The sequence below is a fragment of the Mauremys mutica genome, chromosome 12, assembly GCF_020497125.1.
Source record: "Mauremys mutica isolate MM-2020 ecotype Southern chromosome 12, ASM2049712v1, whole genome shotgun sequence".
NCBI classification, from domain to species: Eukaryota; Metazoa; Chordata; order Testudines; family Geoemydidae; genus Mauremys; species Mauremys mutica.
Genome location: NC_059083.1, coordinates 66379486 through 66398188, shown reverse-complemented (window position 1 = coordinate 66398188; position 18703 = coordinate 66379486). Strand labels below are relative to the sequence as shown.

The window sequence follows — 18703 nt, the reverse complement described above, 5'->3', positions numbered from 1 at the left end:
TGCCTTTGTCCCCTCCAGTTCAGGCTAGTGTGATGCACCCTGAATTGGGCTACACTTGACATCCATTTGGAGACTCAGGCTGGTGCGGCATGTGGCCGGTGGCTATCATCTGGCACCAATGCTCCATGACCTGCCTGGGCTTTTGGTGGATTTTTGAGTGGAGCTTCAGGTGTTGGTGTTTGACCTCCAAAACCCTAAGTGGCCCAGGACACGCCTGCTTGAATGACCCACCCTCTCCCCATTCCATCCAGCCTTAGCTGTGATCAGCAAGAGGCAGCATGCAAACAGGAGCCCTCTTGGTTTATGAGAGAAAGAGCTGCAGGCAGGGCTCTTAGCACTGGAACCGAATCCCATCCTCCCGTCCGTCCAGGACAGCCCCAACAGGCTGACTCCTCGAGGGGACACTGCAAAGCTCACCTGCTGGGATGGGCGCTGGAGGATGGCTGAGATCCGAGAGGGTAGGTTTTGTTTGTTATGTCCTCACTGCCAGGTGCTTTTTTTGTTGCTGGGGGTAGGGAGAGAGAATGGGAACGGCCCTGGGTTTGCTGTGGCTATTTATGGGCTGTGGCTTTAATGGATTATCTGTCAGGATGGCCACAGCCTTTGGCTAGGTGACTTTTTTTGGTCTTTCCAATCTGTTCAAGTCAAAATCAATACAGAAAATAAACAAAGAAGTGCCAATGTTAGAGGAAAAGCACAAAGTAATATCGGGTAGCGAGAAACTCCAAGAAAAGCAGAGATGGAGAAAAAAGGGGAATGGTGGGTGAGGGCTCAGCTTCTGCTGTAAGATGGCAGGTCCCTCTGAAGCATTGGGTCTCCATGAGAGGAAGGATGTCCCAGTGGTTAGGGCATCAGCCTAGGACTTGGAAGACCTGGGTTTAAGTTCATGCTCCACCCCAGGTTTCCTGTGTGACCTTGATCAAGTCACTGTCTCTGTGTGCCTCAGTTCCCCATCTGTAAAATGGGGTTAATGACATTGCCCCGCCTCCCAGGCGAGTGGAGAGGATAACCGCATTAAAGATTGAGAGTGGTTCAATGCTACGGCAATGAAGCCTGCGAAGCTACTGAAGATAAGAGAAAAACCAGGTAGCAGAGCAGTGTTAGGACTATGGGGTGATTGAAGTAGGAGCAGAAAAGTCCTTTATCTGTGGATCAGCCAGGAAGCATCTGCCCCAGCACAGCCTTGCTCTTGGTACCTGTCCCTGCCTGGAGTAGTGTCCCAGACAGCTGAAGGCCTGGTTTTGGAGCCGAGCTGGGAGCCTGCAGAGCTCACAGCAGCTGCAGACAGCCCCTCACCAGAGTCTGCTGTGACGGGAATGATTGTGCTAAAGGAAAGGATTCAGGTGCCTGTTGTTAATATCTCCAGCACCGCAGAGGCCTGTGCTGTCATGGACCCAGCAAGCAGCACATCTCTGCAGCTGACAGCAGGCGAGAGACCTGCAATCAGGGGTGAGTGATGGGAGTTCTCATGGTGGAGATTAAAGAGTGAGGCCCCTGTTGTCTCTGCGTCAAGCCTGCTACAGTCCGGGATGTTCTCCATTTCCCTTTAAACACAGCACTTTGCTGGGCCCGCGACAGCGCGCGTCACTCAGGCAGGATGGATTTCTCTGACTGCCTGTCAAACCGATGTTCAGTCACAGATGCCGTTTTGGGAGGGCTGTCACACACGGCTCCATGGCTCTCCCTGTGGAGATTTCGCCAGTCAGCATCAGGGTGAGGTGTCAAACTCTCCCCCACACACCTCTGTAGCTATCCCCATCCACTTGGGATGGCATCTCCCCACATCTCTACTCCCACACACTCAGGGGATGGCATCCACCCATCTCTATCCTCCCCCATGCACACTTGTGGGACAACATCCCCCTATCTCTGTCCTCCCCCCACACACTCAGGGGATGACACCCCCCATCTCTATCCTCCCCCCACAAACTCAGGGATGACACCCTCCCATTTCTATTCCCTCCCCACAAACTCAGAGGACGACCTCCCCCCATCTCTATTCCCCCCCCCCCACACACACACTTGGTGGACAGCATCCCCCCACATCTCTATATCTCTTTCCCCCTGCACCCTGCACACACTTGGGAGATGGCATCTCCCTACCATCATGATATGGGCTAGATGTCCCAGTATCAGTGTGGTGGTGGGTTGAAGTTGGTCCTGGTGCGTAAACCTGGGCACTCTTCTCCTTTCCAAAGACTTGAGGGAGCTGCGAGGGGACAGGAGTTGGAAAGGAGCTACACATCTGGTACCAAAGGGGATCGAATGGGAAAGCACTCGGGCATATCAGCCTGGTATGCCAGAGGCCTGAACCCTGGAGGGTCTCTGTGGAGGCAGGCCAAGCTTTCTGTGTTGAAGAGCCAAGTTACTGGCTCTGAGCTGGCTGTGCCTGAGATGGGAGTCGGCAGGGAGGGAACCGCCAGCTGGTGGAACTGGAGCAGCTTGCTGACAGAGCATAGCAGTTGGAGAGCCTGCAAAGCATTCTCCCTCCATGCTGACCTGCCTCGTCCCTCAGCCAGAGCTACTGCAGCCAGCCACAAAATTCATGGGCAGGCCTGAAGGGGACAAAGGGACTGTATATCTTAGCAGTGGTGACGGGGCACTGACAGTTCCCAAACCAAGAGTCTGACTCGTATATTTCCGAGTAAAGCTAGTATGTAAGGAATTGGGAGCACTGGTTCGAGAGAGGCAGAGTTCAGGCCCGAGCTGTGCGGGCCACCCACAGAGCTCTGCTCATGTCCCTCACTCGTGAGCTGCATTTCTCCAGCTCTGGGCTTCCCCTCATGCCCCACAGCTCTGCTGCTGCCCCTCACTTGTGATCTACCCACCCTGTGTTATTCCTGGGCTATTTGTATTCACTGTTGTTACGCCCTTCCCCCCGAGCACTCTTCCCCTCATTAGTAAATCCTACATTTGGGGGGTAAATATAGGATGGCAGTGCCCTTTAAGGAAGAAAACCCAGATAATATTTTGGACTGGAATTAATGCAGTTGGCATTTTCAGCAGACATAAGTAATGTCGCGGCATCTCGGAACAAATTCCCTCCTCGTACTGGAGCATTCAGCTGTTACAGGACAGCTAGACTGGAATATGACTTATGTCTGTAAGAGAGTTAACAACTAATCCGCCATGTTATGCGCGCCGGAGAAGTATTGTGTAGCCGTGTTTGAAATGTCACGGGATGTTTTAGTCCCTTTGAACTGTGCTGGGAAGACAAGGGGCGTAGGTGCCACTCGGCTCCCAACTCCCTCTCAGCAGTGGCTCAGCTTGGCCTCAGCTCTGAGCAGCCAGTGTCGACAAAATGGATGTTCACGTAGCTACTTGTCAACAAGGCTTCTTCCAGCCAGACTCCACGGGCTGCCTTGTCCAAATGGCTGCAGCCCCACCCCCTCCGCATTTATCTGGGGAGGGTTCACAGGCCAAAAAGAAAATATGCCCCAGCCTTGTAACCTCACGCGAGGGAGTAACGAAAATCACAGCAGAGCCAGGCCTCTCCCTCTGCCCCTCACTGGAGTTAGCAATGGCTCAGTAATGAAGCAACACAGGATTTAGGGCCTGATTTTCAAAGGTGCTGATCCTCCACAGCTCTCATTGGTTCTGCCACTGAGTCAGCGGGATCCTGCTAACATATGCTGATTCACGCTCTGACAGCAAAACCAGGCTAAAGCCTGGTTTCCCTGGGCTACTTCGGGGATAGGGCAATCTGGGGATAGGGCTCAGTAGTCCAAGGGTCCTCTGGCTCCTCAGGGTATGCGGCAGATGGTGGTTCCTCCTCTGGAGCCAGCTTGGTCCCTGGTCTAGGGGCCAACAGCAAGGGAGAGGCATCTGACTCCTTCCCTGGCTCTGGCCCAGTTGAGCTGTAGGCCTCTTATACTTCCTGCTCTGCCTCTCTGCTTCTGGCACAAGGGTCGGACCCTGCCTGGTTCCACCCTCCCAAGGGGACAGAGAGTGGTCTCTCCCCCTCAAGCTCCAAGGGAGGCCACTCTGCCTCACTACAGTCCTCTTCAGCAGTCAGGTCTCTGAATTTGACTCAGTGGCATCCTGCACCAGGGAGTTCCATAGGTTTTTGAAAAACAACCCTCAATGGCTACAGTTGCCACTGTGGAGCCCACTGCTGCATCCATGGTCACTGTGGCACGGTGCGGGGACAGAATGTGTTCCGCAGTGCAGCGCAGTGTGAGCGCTTGATTGATGAACGGAGAAAGCTGATGGCAATCTTGAACAGCGCACAGGGCTCACTCTGCCACCCTCTTCCACTTCTCGACCCGTTAAGAGACCACAACCTGCTGTTGGAGACATAACAGGAACTGAAGAACCTACCAATGTTATGTGGGAGGCATGAGTGTGATGATGCCTCTACCTGTCTGATTGTGGTCAGTCTGAGTGCCTAACAGCAGGCCAGAAAACCTAAGAGTGACTTGATGGCTGGGGGAATTAAAGGGGAAGGGGGAGTGGCTTAGTCACTGAGCCTGAGGCGAAGTGAGCAGACAGCAGTTTCCCTTCCTCTGTGACAATTGTGGGAATCCTCCCCTGTCCCCTCCCTGGCACCCCAAAACTGATCACAGCTTTGGGTTCAAAGGCAAATTTCAAATCGAATGCTTGTGGCCTTGCTGTATATCTGGTGCCTTTGGCAGCACGGGGAGATCTGCAAGGAAGAAGGACCAAGGAATCTATTAGACAAAAGTCCATAATGTAATTAGGAAATGTCAACTTCCCTATTACTATCTCCCTTCGCTCACAGACTCCTGGTCCATGCGTTCTCCCTCGGTCCCTGGCCATGGTGCTGAATGCTGATCAGCCAATGCTTGGTAGCCTCAGCGCAGAGCGAGGAGACTGGCCCTGCAATGGGTGGGCAGTGCAGGGGTAAGCTACTCTGACAATTCAGGCAGTTTCCTGGTACCAGTGGCTCATAGGACAAGCAATTAGAAAAGTCAAGCCTGGGATTTTCAAGGATGCTGAAGGGAGTTACACGCCCAGATAATACTGAATTTTCCAATGGGATTTGGACTCTTTTAGGCTCTTTCGAAAGCCCATCTTAAACCCGTATGTAATCTTGAAAAAACCGCCCTGTATTAACACAGGTTACACAGAACATAAGAGTGTCTGACCTCTGAATCCCTGTTCCTCTGCTATTCTACAAAGGAATGATTGCAGTAGGACTTGATGCAACTGGGAGTGGAGGAACAGAGAGATACTCATGCTGCTCAGTTAATCAATCACCTCTGGCTTTGGCAAACCACCCAGTCTCCTCATCAGTGTGCTGTAGGCATTGCCATCCTGTCTTCTACTGAGTTTTCTCAGCTACTCTCTGCTTCTACACGGTCTCAGCCATGCCGCCCTTACCTTGCTGTTTTGTTTCTTAGATGTTACATAAACTTCCCCACCTTTTTCAGGGAAGTCCAAGGAAGACAAGGGGCTGCCACCTCTCTGCTATGTCTGTGCCTCTACTGTACACAGGGAGTGAAATTCTCCCTCGTGCAGAGAGACAGCGGTGTCCTACCGAACCCCCATTTCAGAGGTTTAAATGAGACATGAGTAGGCCTTAGTGGGACATCTGCAAAAGGGGTGCATGTCACAGAGGCCATTTCAGCACCAGCACATTTCCTCCACAAGATTGTTCTCTTTGATATATTATCCAGTGGTCTGGCCAGTCCAAATTTCAACAACATTGTTGAGATGCTAACACTTTCCTAGGGAAACTATTGTATGTTTCAATACACACGGCACTTAGGACATGGTTGCTTTTTTCCCAGTGCCATCCACTTACTTAAGTATACAACCCCTTGAAGCACCGTAAACAACACCCCTCCCTCCATTGTGGTGACTAGCATGTCTCATGAGATACAGTAAAATGTGATTGATTGCAATCATTATTTCATAGCACTGCTATGAAAAACTCTGTTGATTCAGGGATTGCCTTTAAAGAGTGTCTGCCACTTGGGGGAACTGTCAAAAAACTGGTAGACTTTTGCAAACTCCAATTAATCCATTGTGCAGTTCTATATGTGTTTTCTTTGCCATTGTTGTTGATTATCAAGGCTAATTAGGAGCTTTCTCCTTTGTATTTAGCAGTGATGTTTGAATAGTAACAACCCCCCAAACCCAGATCAGCTAACATTTGTGTTGAGTTGGGTTTGGATTCCTATTAGTTGTTATTCGTTAAGACTCAGTAACTACTGATGAATTTTCACCATTCACAGTGATTTTCACCATTGGCGAAAATGTCTGCAAACCCCGATGCTTTCACACATTTCAGCAGAACTAATTTTTTGCCCAGAAATGTGTAACAGGAAGTGCAGTTTATTTGTGATTCCTTGATTGCTATTTGATTGTTTAAAACACTGTATCCTTCTAGATAGAAAAACAGAAGAAATACCATGTGACTAAGATGACCAATCACTGCACAAATGGCCATGATTGATTATTCACAGTGAATTGTTCACCCATCAATAGGCTGAGGATGGCCGTCCAAACTGTATTCAATGAGAGTGAATTTAATTCCCCCCACGGTAGAGGCCAGCACAAAGTCTATATAAAAGGCTCATTTTGCACCTATTCTAGTGGTGCATAGACCTTGAGCTGGCTCTTCTCCCTGGGATGAATTTCACCCCAACTGCAAAAGGCTCTAGTTCCACAAGGAACATTGTTGTATTGACATGTATGACCTGCTCTAATCATTAGGCTGTTCCTCCTCCTTCTTTCAGGCTGTGATGCTACAGTTCAGTGTGATGGTGGGAAAGAAAATGCAGGAAAATTGCAGGTTATCTTTCGGGGAAATTTGTGCAACACCATTGGCTAAACTGTGAGCTGTGGTATGCACCCATGTGGGGGAGGTTGTAAGGTTCTCCCGTACTGTGTGCTCTGCCAGCATCATGGGTCACAGAGTGTAGGGGTGAGAAGCCTCTATGTGGGTGCTGGGAGCGCAAGGGTCGGGAGGGAGGAAGCAAAACATTGACTCCCTCCCTTACCAGGCACCAGGAAAGATCTCATGCAGCTTACTTCCCTCCTTGGAACAAAGAGGAAACCAGGCACCAAACTGCGACACAATAGTGTCTGAGGCAATTCATTCCTTGCTCTGATTCTGGGGTTGCACAATTCTATGCTGCCTTTTGCACAGGACTTGTGGGTGACTCCACAATGGATCCCTGTATAAAGAGATGCGAAGCATTTGCCTGAGGGTGTCTCTTTGGGTGTGTCTATAGTGCAGCAGGGAGGGTGCTTCCCAGACGTACTAGCTCTGCTTGTGCAAGTATGCTAAATATAGCAGCGTGGCCATGTCAGCATGGGCAGCAGCTCTTGCTAGCCACCCATGTACTGTCTAGCCCAACCCTCTGGGTCCATGTAATTGGGCCACTAACCTGAGCCACCAGTTCTGCTGCCATGGCTGCACTGCTATTTTTAGCACACTAGCTTGAGTCTATCTCCCCGAGCGGGGAAGCAGGCCCCTAGGTGCAGTGCGGACGTACCCTTTGAGTTACATTCCTGGCTGGTAAATGAGTTCTGCCTGCTCCAGTTGCGTTGCAGAAATCCCTTTTGTGTTACTTGATTTGCTCTTCCTTTGTCAGCCCAGCTGAGCATCAGTTCTGCGGGTGGCCAGAACTGTGCTTCAGGTTTAGAGCAAATTAATCCTGGCTCTTGCGTTTTAAGAGAGCGGCTTCAGCACTTTTTTCCCCCTCTGTTTTTTTTTAATGAGACACACTTTCCAAGAGCCATAATAACCATTGCCAAGAAACGTCCAATATTTCTCATTATCCTTCTTAGGCTGCTGGTACAAAACCCAAAGAATCAGAGAACACTCAGCAAGGGGAAGCTTCAAACTTTGCCTGTTAGAGACTCAGGGGAGGGTGATGTGTCCCACCTCGATCCCTCACTTTCTGGCAGGGAAAGTGCTGCATGATAAGACTATCCAGGGAAGGTTTTTTGGTTTGTTTATTTTTAATATCCTCTCCCCATCCCCCTTTTTTTTTAAAAGGAGCAAATCCCCCATCAGTTTCTGACAGTGCAGCCTGGGGAGCTTTGCTATTGAAAGGTGTCTTGAAATCTCTCAAAAAATGTCTGTGAAAGTGGATCATTATAAACAGATTGGGTTAATATATCTGCTAAATCAGCACTTCAGCTCATGGGAGAATGGGTGGTGGCTAAGACACTAGACAGCGCTTAGAAGGGATAGGTTCAACCCTCTACTCTGCCACAAACTTCCTATGTGACCTTGGGCAAGTCACTTAATTGCTCTGGTCATCAGGTTCTTGTCCGTCTATAGGAGATGATAATCTTTGTTATTTAGAGTGGAAGCAGTTTGGGTAATGGGCTGCCTTTTAGTTAGCACAGTGGGGCTGGGGGCTCTAAGTGCTCCTATAAATACAATAAATGTACTTCTTCCTGCTGGAATTGGTAGCCAGGGGCTGGATTCAGGCTAACAGTGGCATAGAAATGGAAAGCATTTCCTCTCCTGGATAAACCACAGCCACTCTACCCATCCAAGCAGAGGTAGAAAGTGTGTAGCGAGGTGTCCTACACCACCCTGTCCAAAGAGCCTGCTCTGGCCCTGTTCAAAGGGGCCGATCTGGAGCTCACTTTATCCTCCTCACTAAGCAGCTGTTGCCCTCTGGGAAAATTCTGGCAGACTGCAGAGCCCAATGAAATCAAGTGTGTGAGGGGAGAGAGGAGGCTAAAACTTAGCTGCACATTGATTTGATTTTCATAGGCGTTCTCATCAAATATTCTACCTGCCAGAGGGTATTATTCTCACTGCCCAGGACCTGGGAACTCATCCAGGTTTTGGCTTATACAATTATAATCCATACACAGAGACGGCCTCTGCGAACAGTGGCTGCCTCTGGCCCTGCAGCCCTGCCACCCTCTTGCAGTTGGAGATGTGTGTGTGTCATGCAGGGAACTGCCTGTTGCTCACTTGCCCTCTTTAATCCGTTGCTCGTGCCAATGCCGTTCCCAGAAGCGCTTTCTAAAGCCGGAGGAGCTTTCCGAACTGATGTTTCAATCCTAGTGGATAAGCCTCTCAACATCTCTCCTGAAGATGCCAGTCTGCTGGGAGCTGCGCTTGCAGAAATGGCCAGCCTCACCCCAACACAGGGGAGGGAGACTGGGTCTCTGATGGTGGAAGAGGTGGGTCGGGGAGAAAACCAGCTACTTTCCTCACAGGTGGTTTAGACAGCATGTCAGCAGTATGACCCAGTGGCTTAATGGATAAGGTATCAGGCTCTGGAGGTGGCGTTTGTGGGTTCAAGTCCCATCTGGGTTGTGCTGATCACATGTTTGGGGGTTGGACTAGATGACCTCCTGAGGTCCCTTCCAACCTTGATAGTCTATGATTAAGCATGCAAGGTGCTGTACAATAGAAAGGGAGACTCAGCCCCTTCCCCTGAGGAATTTATCACCTAAACAACCTGGATGATTCATCTCAGTCACACAGGAGAGTTACTGTCAGATGGCAAGAGCTTTGGGTGAGCCCCGTGAAGACAGATTCTCTAAAGAGCTCAGCTCCAACCATGCTGAGCACATTGGGAAACCTGGCTACCTATTTTGGTGCCTAAATGTAAGTGCAGCTCATTGGAAAATCCAGTCCCATAATGGCTCTGTGCCTCAGTTTCCCATCTGCAAAACAGGTCTAATACTGACCCATCTCAGCGGGGTGGGGCTGAGGGAGGAATGAAAAGAAGAAAATCTTTATTGTTCCTGAGGCTTTCAGACTAAGGTGATGGGTTAGAGGCATAGAAAAACCCATCAATAAATGTAATATGCAAATAGTCAGATCTCCAGACTGGGCAGATATATGTACTTATCTAATGCTATTTTCCCTCCCCTCCTGTCCTGTCTGCTTCACTCTGCCATATCAGGGCTGACTTTTTGTGTAGTTCTCCTTCAAAGTCACCCACCAGGAAAAGCAAAGGGACCAGCTGGGTTTGTTCTTCCTTTGGGAAGGAGGTTGCATTACAGCCATTTCCTTCTAGTACTTAAAAATACCTCTCTCCTCCCCCCCAGCTTCACCTCCTTGTTTCAGGACTTTAAATAGCGATTTGCCTCTGCTGGTGACAGACTCTTTTTGTCTTTGTAGGGGGACAGCTCTGCTGCTCTGCCTAGGCCTTGCAAGCAGCCATTTAGATTTCAAATGAACTGCAATGCTAACTGAGCCCCTCTAATTAAACAAATACAATCCAGTCATAAAACAGGGCGACAGCCCAGCCCTGAGTGGCAGCCACAGCAGCAGCTGTGAATCATCTAGGCTGTCTAGCTATTGCATTTTCAAGCTGTATTCCCCTCTGAGAAATCCCTCTCAGCTGAGGTTTTACACACACACCTCCCCCGGAGACACATAAAAGTGCAGTGGCTACAATCCATCTTCATCTCCACTGGCTGCTATTACGTCTACATTTACCTCGGTCTCCCACCTTGAGCTATTCCACTGTGTCCTAAATTCCTGACCTCACCAGTACGGTCACCAGACAGGACTTCTCCCAAATGTTTTATGTGGTAAAGAAAATTAACTTTCTTCACTCCAGCCCGTGTCCTCTCTTTTGTGATTTGTGCCCATGACCTTGGACCTGTGCAGCATGTGCGGGAGGAAGCGATCGGGGCTAGTTCCTCTCTGATGTGGGAAATTGGCTTTTGGAAGCCTGACAGGCCACTGTTGGTTAAGGCATCACAAAGCACCTGGCTGGAATGCCCTTCACCAAAATGCAGTCCAATTATTCAGGCTCACATTTTGCAAAAGTGCCCCTTCATGCTGAGTGCCCAGCTTGAGATACATAGTGGGTCCTGCTTTTTAGAAGGGTCCAGTGTCTGCAGCTGTAACTGAAGTCAGTGCGTGTGGTAGGCACTCAGCAGCTCTGCAAACTGGACCTTGACAGCCTAGGAAGCTCTTCAGAGCTCTGACCCGGCTCCAAACTCCACCTGGGCAGACTCCAGCCCCCACATGGAGCTCTCTGCAAAATCAGGACTCCAGGTGGTAGTCAGGCATTTAATTAACGCTATGCATTTTGTCCTTAGGCAATTCTAGGTGCTTAATAATTCATGGCTTGTGATGAACCCAATACCTCAGCACTGACTAGCCATTGTGAAAAATAAGCATGCAATACAACTGCATACAGGTGTGTGCATAAGCATGACACGTCACATGAATCCATGTGACACTGAACTTGCAGTTCACAGATTCTAAGGCCAGAAGGAAGCACTGTGATTATCTAGTCTGACTTCCTGCAGAGTACAGACCATAGGATTTCCATGAATTAATTCCTGTTTGAACTAGATCGGGGTAGGCAACCTACGGAACATGTGCCAAAGGCGGCACGGGAGCTGATTTTCAGCAGCACTCACACTGCCTGGGTCCTGGCCACCGGTCCGGGGGGCTCTGCATTTTAATTTAATTTTAAATGAAGCTTCTTAAACATTTTGAAAACCTTATTTACTTTCCATACAACAATAGTTTAATTATATATTATAGACTTATAGAAAGAGACCTTCTAAAAACGTTAAAATGTATTAAGGGCACACACAACCTTAAATTAGAGTGAATAAATGAAGACTCCGCACACCACTTCTGAAAGGTTGAACTAGACCAAAAACATCTGATCTTTATTTTAAAATTGCCAGTGAGAGAGAATCCACCACAGCCCTTGGAAATTATTCCAGTGGTTAATTAGCCCGAGAAAAATCTGTGTCTTATTTTCAGTCTGGTGGTCTATTTTGCTCCCCCCAAAATGTGTGTTTTGTGCAATCATGGTTTTGCACGTGCAAATATTTTGCAGATGCAACGTAGGTTCTGCTGTTTGCAAACGTAGCCATGTGGGTACAGTTTCAGAGCTGCAGGAAGCTTGAGACTTGTCACACCCAATGATTTCAACAGAAGAGGTACAGCTGTAGTCTCACATAATTAATGCATTGAATATTTAGGGTGAGGAGGCTGGGTTGAACCCACATGAGATAGGAATTATTTTTCTGAGTTACTTGCTTGCTTTTTCTGGGTCTGATTTTTTTCTTTTTTAATGCTATCGTAAAATGATGTGTCAGTGCACCAAATCTCAGTCAAAGGTAGGTGACACGTCTCAGGGGTGAGTCTCAGGGTTCAGTAACAGCTGTACAATGGCTGCTGAGGGTTATCTTGTAAATCCCCCTTAAGGACTTTTTACAGTGTTATGTACTCACTAGCTAGGCTGTTTTGGAGCAAACATTTTATCGAGTGGCTCTGTCGAGGTTTCAGACGGTGCAGATTACTGTCTACAGCCTGCTGACTGTGATGGCTCTTTCCCAGTTATTATCTGTTGTATCAATATGACTCTCCAAAGAGTGTTGATGTTCAGAAAAATGACTTATAGATGCCCTCTTCTTAGTCCTGATCCTTGACTTTCAAATCTGTCAGCATCACATGACACGCCATCCCAGGAGGAATGGGGGAAGGGCAAAACGATGTCAGCAAATAGAAGATTATATTATTATGTCCTGCAAAGTTGGTGGCAGGGGAGAAGCGGAGCATATAAACCAATGAAAAGTCTGGGGACAAACCAAGGTCTAGGGGAGCAACTGCCCCCTTTTCCCATAGCAAATGATGCCCCTGCAACATCCTAGTGTGTATGATTATGTCCATCTACTAAATAGCCCCAGTAACCCTGCTGCTTACTCACTGCTAGAAGAGTTCTCCTTAACCTCAGGTGGTAGAGGTGGGTGATCTTGTGGCTGATGCATAAGTCAGAAGAAAGCATGGGGAAGGTCTTTGCAACATTGGAGCAGCTATGGCAAGTTCTCAGCTTCCCCCAGGGTGGGCTCTAACATGCATATACATGTCTATCATTTGACTATAAAATTGAGCACACAGATGCAGGCTGGGCTTTGTCCCCCCTTGATGCAGGGCCACCCAGAGGATTCAGGGGGCCTGGGGTCTTCGGCGGTGGGGGGTCTTCGGGGCACTTTGGGGCACTCCGGGGTGGAAGGACCCCCCACCGCGAGTCTTCGGGGCACTTCGGTGGCGGGTCCCGGAGCGGAAAGACCCCCCCGCTGCCGAATTGCCACCGAAGACGTGGAGCGGAAGAAGCTCCAGGGGCCCGGGACTCGCAAGAGTTTTCCAGGGCCCCCGGAGCAAGTGAAGGACCCTGCTCCAGGGGCCCCGAAAAACTCTCGTGGGGGCCCCTGCAGGGCCCGGGGCCTGGGGCAAATTGCCCCACTTCCCCCCTCCCCCCTCTGGGCGGCCCTGCCTTGATGAATGGAATTTGCTTGTTGTTTGACCTTACCAGCAGTAAAGGCTGCCTTGGTTAGCTATGTCCTTTCCCTACGGTTAAAGAGAGCGAGCTGCTACAGGGCGTACCCTGGCCCTTGGCCTGCACGTTGGTCACCCCTCCTGTAGGCAGCCTGACACCATTGCTCTTCCTCACCCGGACAGGCTCCGCAGGGCTGGCAGCGCCGACGTGCTATTGTCAGTAATATGAGTGCATGTGAGACATGACAGGCACAAGGCATGGGCAGTAGACACCAAGGGGTGATATTTGTAGTAGATGCGGGCGGGGGGAAGAAGTCTGAGCAATGCTGAAGCCCAGATGCCAACCAAAATTCCAGCTCAGAAGATCCCCCTCCCCCACCGCCTGGAGCTCTGGGGGTGTTCAAAATCTAGATCCCAGGTTTGCATCTCAAAGGGACAAGATGTGCATAACTTAAATATCCATCCGTGATGCCCAGTGTACTTCTGATGTGCCCAGCATCCTCTGTTAGCCTCCTGCTGCTTCATAAATGAAATGTGTGGTACCTTTTAAAGCGTGCACAGGTGTGGAATAGAGGAGATAAGCTGACCAGAATTAGTTAGGGTTGTTTGGGTGGGTTTTTTTTTTTTAAACCAGCCTGGAGTGAACTGAAGTGAGATGAAATAGGAACTTATTCCCCTTCCACTGGCTCCATAATAGGGACTGCAGGTCACTAAAAGGTGAGAGGACAAGGCTGAAAATAAGGAGCCTTGGCCCCTTGCCTGGTGGATCTAGAAAAAAAAGATCCTATTTGTTCTATCCCTTTCTACAAGAAGAAGGGAGCACTCTGTGAAGTTATAGGAGGCAGCACGGTTAAAAGGATAAAAGGAAATGCCTAAGAAATCAGTGGAACTCACCAGTGGAACTCACTGCTGCAGATACTAGTGAGGAAATAACATGGTGATATATTTTTTTAAAGAGCTAGACATTTATATATACATATATATATATATAGAGAGAGAGAGACGCTGCAGTCACAAGGGCTGCCAATCCCACCAGCTGAACTCCAGCTGGGGTTAGGAGCTTACAAACTCCCCCGCATGCAATCTCTAGGTGTTTACTAAGGGCTGCATGGCGGAATGCTCCAGCCAGGGTAACCCAACTGGGCCTGTGTTCTGAGTGGGTTTTGCCAAGTCAAAATTCCAGACAGCTACATGGAAGAGGCAGATGCATTTCCGTATAGAGACTGGCACACCTGAGCAAAGCAGGACCTGAGTTCCAGCCCCCTCCATCCCTGCCTTCCACACATCTGCTTGATTATTCTAGGAAGCAGCATCTCTTGGTGACATGAGCAAAGACAGCCCATTAGGTCAAGCTGTGTTCTGCCTTTGCAACATGAATACACGGCATCTAGACTGAGACCACCAAACTCATTGTACTTGTGACCAAATGACATTTGAATCCAGGTTTATATTTATAAAACCCCATAACCCTTCAGTGCTCACTAGTGAAATAGCAGCGGGGTGGTACAGATCAGGAGACCTGATATCTGCCTGCTGAGGTGCATTCCTAGTGTTGTAACCCAGGGCTGCTGTGGACCAGGACTGAGGTACACTGGCAAGGCTGTGGGTGGAGAGCCTCGGAATGGAAGAGCAGGGGTTGGGGGGATGCAATCATGACTGGCAGAGCTGTAGGTCCCAGACTAGGAATAGCAGGGGGTTGCTGTGGGCCAGGATTGAGATGCATGGGCAGGGATGTATAGGGAAGCTTTCACGTCATCATCTCACCCGCTCCCTGGCCCAGGCGAGTGCTGATAATCCATCACTTTCACGGTCGCTGACCCGCTCCTTCCCATCTTGACAAAACAAATGACTGTCCCCCCCTGAGTGCCAAGCCCTGCTCTAGCCTCTCTCTTGCTCTTTGTGTGACTGCAGTGATGGGCGCGCTGGAGTCCAGAGGGGTGCTGCGGAAGATGAGCGACATGCTGGAGATGATGGTGAAGAGGATGGACGTACTAGCCAGGCTGGAGAATAGCACTGACTTCCGGAAAGGGGAAGAGGCACGTTTTCTTCCGGACAGGTCAGTGGCAGCGGGAATGGAGCCGGCTGGGATCAGGGAACCCCTTCCTCCAAACCCACCTGGCTCCGTTTACAAGAGAGGAGGTCATTGAGCCCACACTGAAAGGTCTGATCCCAGCGAGATGCTGGGTGCCCTCCAATGCCATTGCTGGCCGTGAGAGCTGGGCATGCTCAGTACTTCGCAGGATCCAGACAATGAGAGCTTAGGGGGTCCTGCTGCTACTAGCCGGGCTGCTGTTCTTATGTGGAGGCTCAGCACATCCCCAGAAAAAGCGTGTTTCCCGCCTGAGTGTCTCGAACTGGAATAATTTCTCAAGTGCAGAGCTACTGCTGCCAGAATGTAGCTACGCGAACCAGACATTACCACTACCTGGTGCTGGACAAATGTAGCCTCCTGATTCAATGGGTGCACTAAACTAAACTGCCGAAGGGGCACTGACCTCCGTATCAGCACCCTCTCCCATGTCTCTGCAGCCTTAATCCCAGCCTGGTGTGGAGGGGGGTTCCCGGAGGGTTCTGGGCTGCAAAGCAAGCCCACCCCACACTCCCCCGCTCAGGGCAACTCCTGTCCCAGGGGGCTGTGCTCAACTCCCCACACCAGGCATTGCGGCCTGGCATGTGGGCTTGCAGCACCACCCAAGTTTGGCCCAGCCATCCCTCTGTCATGATGGAGGGGTAGTCAGGCCAAACCTGAGTGGCACAGTGAGCTCATGTGCCAGCTTGCAATGCCTGGAGTGGGAAGCCAGGACCAGCCCTGTGGGACAGGAGCTGCCACAGCGGGGTGAATGCAGGGTGGGCTCGATTTCCAACCTCCTTCTCCTAGGGCCTCCCCGCTGCACTGGGCCAGGAGAAGCGTATGTGTGCCTGGTTTTGCACCCTTGGTTTCATGCTTTTTGTGGGTGCTATTGAATCCGCACTAAAGCCGCCCCTGCATGGTGTCAGGAACAGCTGGCAGGGCTGCTGTGAGCAGCAATGGCAGAGCCCATGTGGTCTGGGGTTCTGTGAAACTGTTAGAACTCTGTGTGTGTCTGTCTGTCAGTTTGGGATTCCATTAAACTGTTGTGAATTTAGTGAAAACGTTTCTCCCCTCCCACCCTTTATTTAAACTAGAACTGAACCCAAAACAGACTCCCTGTCTATGATACTTATATGGCTCTCATTACTGTAGTATCAGAGTGCATTTAATGCCTTCATCCTCAAAACACTCCTATTAAGTAGGGCAATAGAAAGGATGGCCCAGAGTTAGAGAGCTAGTTTAGGACTTGAGAGACCTGTGTTCAATTCTGTGCTCTGCCACAGACTTCCTGTGTGACCTTGGGCACATCACTTAGCCTCCCTGTGCCTGAGTTCCCCACCTGTACCATGGGGATAATAGCATGACTGTGTCTCACAGGGGTGCTGTGAGGATAAATCCATTAAAGATGGTGATGAGGGCCATATAAATTACGTACTGTTATCCCCCTCTTACAACAGAAATGCAAAGAGGCTAAGTGACTTGGCCATGGTCACACAGGAAGTCTGTGGCAGAGCACAGAATTGACCACAGGTCTCCAAAGTCCTAAACTAGCACCCTGTCCACTGGGCCATTCTTCCCCCTCCTAGAGGGGAACACCTTCAGATCCCAGCTTTGTGAATCAGGTGCCCCCCCTCTAATTTAAACTAACATTTTAAAAGAAAGAATGTAACATTCTTAAATAGGTCACTCTTGATATTAAACTTTCATTTAAGAAGGATTAATAGATATTACAAGCAACCTCCAGACGCGAGTAGCATGTGTTACAGAACATTATAAGCATGTTGATAGAAGATATTATAAATAGATATAAGCCAGGATTATAAGCCACCTGTCAATCGGTTGGACTCTGTAACAACGTCTAATTGTTGAATAGTCATTTCTTAAAACCTCTGTTGGTTATTTACTAACCCTTTCAAAAGTGGGAGCTCTCCAGGGCAGAGACTGCCTCTTATGATGTGTTTGTACAGCACCTAGCACAGCAGGGTTCTGATCTTCACTGGGCCTTTAGGCATTTGCGGTAATATGAATAATCATGACCATGTGCCCGCAGAGAGGCTGCTGAGCCCTGGAAAGGGGAGAGGTAGGGATGAGAAGGAGAGAAAGAAAGAGAGGAGACAGGAAATCAGAAAACATTTGAATCCCTGCCTGTAATACAGCTCCCCATGGCCGTCTTAGCAAGCTAAGCCTCTGATTATCACCAGCTACATGGAGTTTAAATCCATGGTGCCCACTCGCCCTCCCTCACCATTATCTTATTTTTCCCACCTACAGTGGAAACGGGGAGCTCTCTCTCCTCGCTCTTTCCTGGCCTTTCCCCTCCCAGGGAGATATGCACACAGAGCTCACAACACAATGGTTAAAAGCTTATTGAGACTAGAAAGGGTAAGGAGACCCATAAGATCCTAGTGCTTGGCTCCATTCCAGTTCCCAAGTCCAGCCCTGCTCTTAAATAAGACTCAGGCCGTGTTCCCACTTAATGTGGCTGCTGACTTCTTTGAAGTTAAGCTTTGATTAAGTTAGCAGCAAATAACTGAGTGACAGAGTATTATGAAGATTGCAGGTTTGCTCAGATTTTTTCCTCCCTCTTTCTTCTCTGCTTTGCTTGGACGCTATTGCCTCTGGGTTAAAAGTCTCTCTGGCTTTTCCTCTCTCTCCCTTCCTGCCGCCTTCTGGATTTCAAGGAAGAGAGGCAGGAAGTAATCCTTTGAGAAATGGCAGTAGTCAGCCATGGCCAATGGAGCCCATCAAATCCCAATGACACACTGATACCTTTCAACTGTTCTTTTCATTACAACCTCACTAGCTTAAATGTTACTAAAAACAGATCTATCTCGATCTACAGATATAGATAGATAGATGAGCATGTATGGGGATATTGATAGGAAAGAGGGAAAGCATACACACATTTACATCATGTCTATATAATACATTTCTATCATCACACTTCTATATAACACATTTATTTCTGCCACTCTGGAATCAACCACTGGACTATTAAATAAACCCTGGCACTATGGAATCAATTGCATTTTTTTTTGCACCTTTGACCAGTTCATCAAAACTGCCTTCTAACCTCTCCCCTCCAGGAATACACCTATAATCCAAATGAGAAAATTAGTCATAGTGGCAGCAGTATTACAGTAATTTCCAAGAGGTCTCGACCAAGATTGAAAAGCAGTTGTATTAGCACTGTACAAACCCATAGTTACAGACAGTCCCTGCCCTGAAGAAATTACAATCTAAATAGGCATTAGAGATACTGGATTGTTATAGCTGTTTTACAGAGAGTTGAAGGACTCAAGGCCACACAGGGAGTCTGTAGTAGTCAGAAATTGAACCCAGATCACCTGAGTCCCTGCCCAGAGCCTTGTCCACAAGACCATCCTTCTGTAGTTTCAGCCTCTGTCCTCCCCCAAAGGAGGATCAAA

The 18703-nt window shown here is 49.2% G+C and overlaps 1 protein-coding gene across 8 annotated transcripts in view; it reads left to right on the top strand.

Moving 5' to 3' along the window:
* The window catches only part of MGAT5B (alpha-1,6-mannosylglycoprotein 6-beta-N-acetylglucosaminyltransferase B), a 173900-nt gene that overhangs the window by 48898 nt on the left and 106299 nt on the right, over positions 1-18703 (top strand). For 6 of the 8 annotated variants that reach the window (XM_044983957.1, XM_044983956.1, XM_044983958.1 and 3 more), the window contains exon 3: positions 15116-15260. In XM_044983957.1, coding sequence (XP_044839892.1) covers positions 15116-15260 — 145 coding nt within the window. Of the gene's footprint in view, positions 1-10371; positions 10489-11916; positions 12046-15115; positions 15261-18703 lie in introns of those variants that run through there. The other 2 variants (XM_044983960.1, XM_044983959.1) reach the window with 2 other exon arrangements.